The following is a 9,016-nucleotide window of genomic DNA, read 5'->3' on the forward strand; positions in this document are numbered from 1 at the left end:
TCCTTAAATAAAATAAAAACTCCCCCTTTTACATTTCACTCGAGTTAAAGTATAACATTTCTCACCTCTAAAGAAGGGAGCTGTAACAGACCCCAAAATGTTCCTACAAAGATGGAGGTAGATGCTGTAGCAGTACATTTTTCCCCTACACTTCATTAACCAGAGACCCAAACCTGCTCCAGCATGACAACCCCCCGTGCACAAAGCCAGCTCCATGACGTTCTGCTTTACATGGGCTGGAAGTGTGTGGAAGATCTCCTGTTATGGAGCTCTGACCTCAACATGGTTAAACACCTTTGGGATGAATTGACTGCTTTTGAGTTTGATCTCACACGCTGGTCTGTTCAGACTGTTAAAGAATTCACAGATGGGATCGGGATCGTCACTCAGGGTGACGGGTGACACGTGTTCGGACTGCGGATTGGGCTCAGTTTAATCCCGGATTTATACAGATTAAACATAGGAAACATTCATGTTCTGATTTAACACTCAAACATCACAACCAATCATTTTGCACAGCAGCACAAAAACTCTCAGCAAGACTACTCATTTACACCTGTTTTAAGGGAATGTAATTTTTTGAAAGAAAAAATAAAAGTATAAAAAAAAATGCTATTTATAATAATCATTAGTGTTTGATGTTTTTACAATTATTTACACTTCGGTGTGTCCATTTCTGCGTTTTTTTATTATGATTATATTTCACTTATTCTTATAAAAAATTGTACTTGTGTACGTGTTTGCTAGGTCTTTGTTCTCTCTCTCTCTTTTTTTTTACTCTGATCCTAATGCAATACAAAAAACCGGATCATCAGCAGTGTTGCACTGTACATCCGAATCCCAGGAACTGACTGTTGAAACTTTCCTAGTCTTTGCTGAAGTTAATGGATACAGGATTTACATTTTAGACCGGAAATTAATTTCCTTTTCTTTTTTTTGCCTTTACATTAGGAGAATAATAAATCGTTACTATGCATGTACCTGTATGGAAAAAAATAAATCCAGATGTTTGATCTTCTGATTTTTATGTGGATTAAATTTCTAATCTCAGGACTTGTCATGTGCCTTTGGGGTTTTATTTATTTATTTTGTAACATTAAAAAAAAAAAAAAAAAAAAATTAAATGTTTGCACGCGATTAAGGTGTTTTACATAAATTGTGTGACGTCATGCTCACTAACTCCAAGTGACACTAGCGCCCCCTGGTGGTTGTTTTGAATATATACGCACTTGCCTTGCTTTTTATTGTTAAACAGATCAAATTTGACAGTAAATATTCTCATGACTGACTGTACAGGCTTTACAAATCTTTTGGTTTAAAGAGATTTACCTCTCAAAATAACTCGTTTTATTTTTTGATTGAGTGAAGTGGCTTTAATTGTCAGGTCAACCATATACCTTTAGTACGATATACAGTAATTACTGATTGCTTTGGTATATTTGGTATATTTCGCCAAATGGCAGGAGGGTGAAGAGTGTGTGAGATGTGTGTGTGTGTGTGGTTAGCTACAGCACTGGTGGTGTTGCAGTTTCAGTGTGTGGTGTAAATGTTTGTGATGAAGGAAAGAGAGATGCAGATGATTTCAGCTGTGTTTTTGTTGTGGTTTTATCTTTTCAGATTTTGGCACAAACATTTATCTCTCTTTCTCTCTCTTTGGTTTGATAGAGACAGATGTAGAGGACAGATTGATATGGAGACAGATGATCCACTGTGGTGACCCCTAATGGGAGCAACCGAAAGAAGAAGAAGATTTCTCTCGTTCTCTCTTTCGCTCTATTTCTTGTTGCGAAATATTTGATCCACAGCATGCACTTGTATCAGCATTACTAGCTTTGAGGACATGGAGCTCAAGTGTCACTTCAGGAGGAAGTTCTTGGTTCAGAAAACACACTCAGTGTGTGTGTTCAGTTTACAGGGACTTTTATTTAACACAAAGTGCGTGGAAATGGGGATTGGGGCGTAACATTTTAGATTTTTCTCCACTATAGACACTTTTTTTGTAGGCATTCAATTTGCAAGTTACAGCATTTTTTTTTATCCACTTCTTTTAATCTAGAAATTTTCGAGAGTGTATAATGTTGTTAACCTGTACATACCTGTCCATTCCTAACACTAAACTAACACAGGGAGTAGATCAGTGACCATGCTAATCTTCTGGAAGATGTTGATGTCGTTCACATACACATTATAAATAGCAATTAGCAATTTATAACATCATGCAAAACGATTTAATTGATTGTTGGGTTTAATTAAAACTAAACCAATGTCTTTGTTTGATTGACAGCTCGGAATGCATCTGCATGTCCCTGACAATCATATAGCAATATAGCATATAGCAAGGCTCACAAATAAGAACAAATATTTTCAAAAATTAAATAAATAATACAGTATATTTGTTAAAAGTAGTATTAATTTTGTATTATTCATGATCTTTATATGTACCTAAAATGTATGACATTTACAGTGAAGTTATTTTTGTCAGCTTTCTGGTCACTTTCCATGGGATTGATCCAAATCCTGACACAGTGTTTACTAAATTAAGATGTACACTATACTGCCAAAAGTACTGGGACACCTGACTTTTCCACACCAATGTGTTTCTTCCCCAAAACCTTTACCATAAAGTTGGAGGCACACAATTGTATAAAACACCTTTGGAAGCAGTAGCATGAGATTTTCACTTTACCTGAACCAGGAGACCCAAACCTGTTCCAGCATGACACTGCCCCCGTGCACAAAGATCTTCTGCTATAGAGCTCTAACCTCATCCCTATTGAACACCGTTGTGATGAATGTGAACACTGACTGCACTCCAGGCTCCTCACCTCAACTACATCAGTACCTGATTTTACTAACACCCCTGGGGACTAAATGTGGAATAAGATGTTCAAAAACCACATGCAAATCTTCTGTTTAGTGTATTTTCTGATAATGGCACTTAAAAAAAAAGCTTTACAAATACAGGAAGTCATTTCTTCTCTAAAATCTAAATTTAGCCTTTAATATTAGCTGTGGCTTTGGTTTCACAGGAACCTTCTCAATATACACACACTCTTAACCTGTGAATTTCACATCAGAACCTTGTTCTCTATTGTCCAGCCTACACACTCTCATCTTCACTAAGAAAGTTTAAGGAACAGGCCCCACCCCCCAAAGCAAAACTTGTACTTCCTTCATCTGAATTGAAATTTATTGTTGACGCATGACACACACACCTCATTAGGGCGCTGGAGAATATTATGTACACCGTCTAATTTGAATCCACTTTAGATTAGACCTGGTATGTAGTGGGAATAAACACGTGCATGTAACAAAGAGGTTACCGTGGAGAGCAGGATGGACAGGAGGTCAGATATCTATGAGAATACAGAAGATAATCATCCCGGAGAATGTGTATACGCAAACTGGGAGAAACAGAGGGACTCCTGCATCCTAAATGACCAGGAATCCAAACAATCAGGTAAAGAACACACACTCGAACACACCAACACCAGTGTGGTTATGAGGATGATGATACCAGGACATGAACCTTTGGGCATATAGTATCTGTGAACATTTCTTATATTTTACAATTCTTCATATGTTAGTCAGAAAGTCAAACATATACATGAAATATATATTAAAATGTTAATCAATTATTTGCGCAGTTTAATCCACAAATCTGGATGCTTTCTGCAAATGTATGTTTATTTTACTGAAACTAAACTCAACATAAAGCATGAAGACTAGACATGTTTTAAAGATCATAAATGCTATTAAAAGAAGTTGTTCGTGTTTATTAACCACATGGAAAAAAACAACATGGTTTCACACCACTGGTTCCCAATTTCCTCTCTTTCTTTTGCACAAATTCTCTTATTAACGTTTTAAAGTAATTACGCTGTTTTAAATTACGTAAATAATCAGTACACCAAATGAAACTTTTTCTGTTTCCACACAGACGGTTTTAATTGCCGGATGTGTGCTTGATTTGAGACTTGGGGCACTGAGTAAAGAAAGGACGTTGTGAATAATTGTGTTGTGTTGAAGGTTTTAATTTCGCCTCTTTTATATTTATTAATTTTTATATATATTTTTAATCGTCAAACAGAAATGAGTGCTGCATTAACCACGCGTTAATAAAATATGTGCCATTAAAATGAATTTGCGTTAATGTGTTTTAATGCATTTATATATATATATATATATATATATATATATATATATATATATATATATATATATATATATATATATAAAATATTATTTGTTTAGTATATATCAATAATATTGATACAGTGGAACCTGGTTATGTCGAGGGCCAAGGGGACGCCAAAAAGCATCGAGATAACCGATGATCGAGATAAACGAAAACCAATATGGCGGCAATATATTAACGTGCTTGAAATTTCTTTATGTACATGATGTGCGTTATTAAATGAGAATGTGCATGCACGTGTTTTTGGAGGTTTATTTACACAACATCGTTGCCGCGATTTGTTTGATGAAGGCATGATATAAAAATGTACATACATGTTTGTTAACAACAAAAGACACATGTGCACCAACTAACAGCAGAGATTTACCAGTATACAATACAAACCACTGTCGATTCTCAAAACAAACCTTTATTATATTCTCCAACATTACAAACACAAAGATCGCTCACAAAATCACAAAAAACGTACGGGGTGTAGTTTGTATTTACAAAAAGCTAACCAGTGTCAAAATGAAATTGTAAAGCAGCAGTCATTTCACTCTGACACACAGCTCTGAAAAGTGTCCTACACCTGTAGCATCTGTAAGGCTTGATTTTTCCGCCACTACCGCGAGTTCTTCTGCGGCTGCACAGTGCCGTCTCATATTGTTGACGTCTGTCTAAATCTGTGTTGGTGAGCACTTTTCCTTTGCCCAGATAATCCATTCACCTCACAGGTGTGGCAGATCAAGATGCTGTTAAGACAGTGTGATTATTGCTCAGGTGTGCTTTAGGCTGGCCACAATAAAAGGCCAATAATCAATAATCGATAACATAATATATATATATATATATATATATATATATATATATATATATATATATATATATATATATATATATATATATATGTAATGAAAATTAATTTAAATTCAATTTAATTTGTGTGTGTAGTAGACAAACCTGCAGGAAGCAGATGCCCCACATTGTTCGCAGTGTGTGTCTCTCTCCTTTGTGGCCTCCTGCTCATCTGCATCATTGTGATGTTTATGAAACTCAACACCATGGCAGGAGAACGAGACCAGATGCTGATCAGGTATGACAACATGACTACAGAGAAAATCCAGCTTCAATCCGAGAGAGACCAGCTTCAATCCGAGAAAGTCCAGCTTCAATCCGAGAAATTCCAGCTTCAATCCGAGAAAGTCCAGCTTCAATCCAAGAGAGACCAGCTTGAATCTGAGAGAGACAGTCTGAGTAAGTAGTTCTCCAACTGTTACACGTCTTCATCGACATTACCTCAAATCTGCAGGATTTTTATAGCAGTGTATTATTTTCTTTTGTTCCTTCAGAAATTGTTCTTCAAAGCCAGGCGGGATGTGAACAATAACACCCTGGAAATCATTAAATACAGAGCAATCATAAGGAACCAAACTTCTCCTTTTGGACCTTCTTTCTCGTTATATAGTCTGCATGTTTTTAACCTCAAAAGCAACACATTTGAAGATCTCACCTCACATCACGAAGTGACTAATTACAACCACTTCCTTCACTTACTATAAAAATAAATCGTACACAATTTAAATAAGAAACACACTTGATTATAGGGTTGCTATGTAGAGTTGACAGTAGATAACAACATATGATTCTCATCTCATTCTAAACTGTTCTTATGGTTCCTGATGCCTTTCTGAAATTTTATTGAGTAGTTGGAGCAGGATTAACTTTGAAACTCAATTCACTCCCAATACATTTTATTAATGCAGACAATTTCACCAGGGTTAAGAAACCTTTAGAGGAACCACACTTACAAAGAAACCTGTAATGTAATTTTTAAATAGTTGTTATATTTTATTCTCTGTATGTATGTATTTATGGAGGTTTGCAGGCTCCTAATCCTCCTTTGTATGAAACTATGGGGTAAGGCTCTTGCTGTGTTAGTGACCATTTGCTCACGATTTAAGAGAGAACCAAAATGTTTTGCCAAAAAATAAATGACACACTGAGAACACACGTGTTGTATGTTTTATATATTATATGTGACTTGTCAGGTTTCTTCAATAGAAAATTAAATAATAAAAAATAAAAAGGATACTGATCTCAGAAAGAAACGAGGTATACATGAGAAGAACTTTTCTTATTTTTTGCTTATTTTTTGATGTCGTTGACCACATAAACATCTGCATGGGGTAGTTGCATGCAAAGGTTTTTTTTATAATAAGAATTAAGATGAGGAAGAGAATGTGATAATGCTAACTTAATATAAAACACTTTGTCTAATGAGGAAGTGAAACTGTGGAAAGGAGAGATTCACTTCTGACTTCTAAGACTGGAGAAGAAAAAAATACAAAAAAACTTTTTAGAAAATAGAAACTAAGCATTAAGGGGTGTACAATCATATTGAGAAATGATACTTAGTTCATGCGCGTGTTAATAATGCGTCAAATCTCACCTCGTGAGAAGAGTCGAGCCGAAAATAAAACACACCCAATTAAAAGTAAAAAAAAACATTGCTGAAATGGAGTCAATGCTCATGTTTTCAGGTGAAAAAAAAAAAAAAAGCAATTATATTTTGGCCTGAAACTTGAATCATGTTAATGAGTTCATCACAGTAATAAACAGTAAAATATCCTGTAAAAAAAATATTTTCCATTAGCAAGAATTTGACTTAGCCAATTATGCTAGTTATTGGAATCGATGCTAGTCTAACCGTAGCAAAAAAAAAAGCAGGTTTATTTAGTTCTTAATAGTAGTGTAACTTCTCAACAGCATGCTTTTAAAAAAAATTAGATTGAGATCATGTCTTCTAAAGAAGCAAGGAAACAGACGTAAGGGACGTTTTTCACTAAAGTCCCATCTTCAGACTCACACACACAGAACTGTGATGCTAATTCCATTATGTAGCATTAAAAAAATCTGCTCCAGATGACAAAACTGGATGATTCTTGACCATAAGCAACATCGTATTGTATAATAAGTTTGTACACCTGCACAGATCAAATTCAGCATTAGCGTTGACGATCCGTGGGCCAGGCTGAGGTTCTTACAGTTCTACAGTTCTACTGTTCTACGTCACCTTGACTGTTGATTTCTGTAAAGCTGCTTTGAGACAATGTCTCTTGTGAAAAACACTATAGAAGTAAACTTGACTTGACTTGACTTGAAAGTGTGACGAGTATAAAGTCAAATCTGTGTCTGATTTACAGAGGGTGCTCTTCCTCGTTTTGGTCTTGACAAGGTTTTGTATATTTTGGTACATTTTTGTGTTACCATTAAGATTGTTCAGGGTGAACGTTGAAATACAAACGAACAAACGAAACGTAATGGTACATGTGACTTATTATGTCTCGTGCTTATTTCAGCTCTAAAAGCACTGACTCTGCAAAAAACACCCCTTTGCAGATAATTCCATCCAGCAGTGTCTGAGGTATTTCATCACATCCCAGAAGAAAAGCTGGAGTGACTCAAGACAAGACTGCAAGGCGAAAGGAGCCGACCTTGTGATCATCAGCAGCAAAGAAGAGCAGGTCATCACTCTTTATTTAAACAAATAAGTACATATGTATGTGCATCTCATTCTACATTCCACAGCTATAACAACCTCAACTCTTCTGGGATGTTCTACTAGGTTGTAAAGTGAGCGTGTGGAAATTAGGTGAGGGGAACCTGGGTTGAATTTGTTGAATATTTTGCAGCAAATAATGTGAAGGAAATCGAATTAAAAAATTAGATGTGTTGTAAAGATCTGGAGGGGAAAAAAAGGACCGTGGGGAAAATGGCTATACCAGAGCTTTGTAACACTCAAGATCTTCCATTCCAACCCATGTAAAGCCTTTGTGCTTTGTGAGTGAAGAGAACATTTTATTTTACTGCATCTAAAGAAATTGTATACATTTGTTTGCCTCTTACTGCTAACAGTTTGGAGAAGAAACACATATGGATGGAAAAGTCAGGTCTCCCAAAACATTTGTAAATATAGTGTGGTCATTTCAGGAGTACCTCAGTAGACGTTTCCGTGGTGTTGAGGCTTGGATCGGTCTGACCGACACTGAAGAAGAAGGAAAGTGGATGTGGGTGGACCGCACACCGCTGAGCACCAAGTAAATGCTTATTATGTACTTTTTATTGTCGATCTGCACTGATGTGTGTCAGATTAGGAGTAAATTCTGACTCTGTATGTTCTCAGATACTGGTGGGACGGGGAACCAAATGATTACAAGCAGGAGGAGGACTGTGCTGTCACTGGGAGCAAATTTGCTAAAGCTGAAGTTCTCACCTGGGCTGATTATCCCTGCACTTTCCCTGTATTCGGGCTTTGCAAGAAGAACTGAGTAGAATCATTGTGGATACACCGAGTAGCCTGTTTGGTGAAGGTTAAATTAAAGATGTTTAAGATTTTATTTTATAGAAAATAAAGTGAAGGAATTATGATAAATAAATTGTAATACAGTATGAAGATCAGAAGAGGAAAAAAGAAGAAGGAGGTAAATGCCACATCAGCCGATTTACAATGTGCTTTAACTCAGAAATGCCTGAACACCATCGAGGGTTTCTTTTTCACAGCATGAACTTTGGCTAATTTTGTTAAGCGTGAATAAAATGTACAGAATGTTCAGCATTCTATTTTTTCAATGATGTTGTGTGTTACTGCAGCACTTTGAACACTGTGTAAAATACTGTGGAGAACAATGTGAAGAATACTGTGGAGAACACTGTGAAGAACACTGTGAAGAACATTGTGAAGAACACTGTGGAGAATGCTGTGGAGAATTTGTTGGAGAACAATGAAGAATGCTGTGAAGAACAATGTGAAGAACGCTGTGGAGAATGCTGTGAAGA

General features: G+C 36.1%; 1 protein-coding gene across 3 annotated transcripts; it reads left to right on the forward strand.

Annotated features, from left to right (window-relative positions):
- The first annotated feature begins 3,166 nt into the window (after positions 1 to 3,166).
- On the forward strand, positions 3,167 to 8,809 carry LOC124382039 (CD209 antigen-like protein C). Of its 3 annotated transcripts, none has more exons than XM_046844123.1 (5): positions 3,167 to 3,460; positions 5,249 to 5,434; positions 7,580 to 7,704; positions 8,171 to 8,277; positions 8,364 to 8,809. In XM_046844123.1, the coding sequence occupies exons 1-5, from the start codon at positions 3,337 to 3,339 to the stop codon at positions 8,506 to 8,508; spliced, it is 687 nt and encodes a 228-aa protein (XP_046700079.1). In that variant the 5' UTR covers positions 3,167 to 3,336; the 3' UTR covers positions 8,509 to 8,809. The 3 variants fall into 3 exon arrangements, with proteins under 3 accessions (XP_046700079.1, XP_046700077.1, XP_046700076.1); XM_046844121.1 differs by having other exon boundaries at positions 3,168 to 3,460; positions 5,135 to 5,434; XM_046844120.1 differs by having other exon boundaries at positions 3,172 to 3,460; positions 5,132 to 5,434.
- Positions 8,810 to 9,016: the final 207 nt, after the last annotated feature.

Source organism: Silurus meridionalis, chromosome 29 (assembly GCF_014805685.1).
Source record: "Silurus meridionalis isolate SWU-2019-XX chromosome 29, ASM1480568v1, whole genome shotgun sequence".
Classification (NCBI taxonomy): Eukaryota; Metazoa; Chordata; class Actinopteri; order Siluriformes; family Siluridae; genus Silurus; species Silurus meridionalis.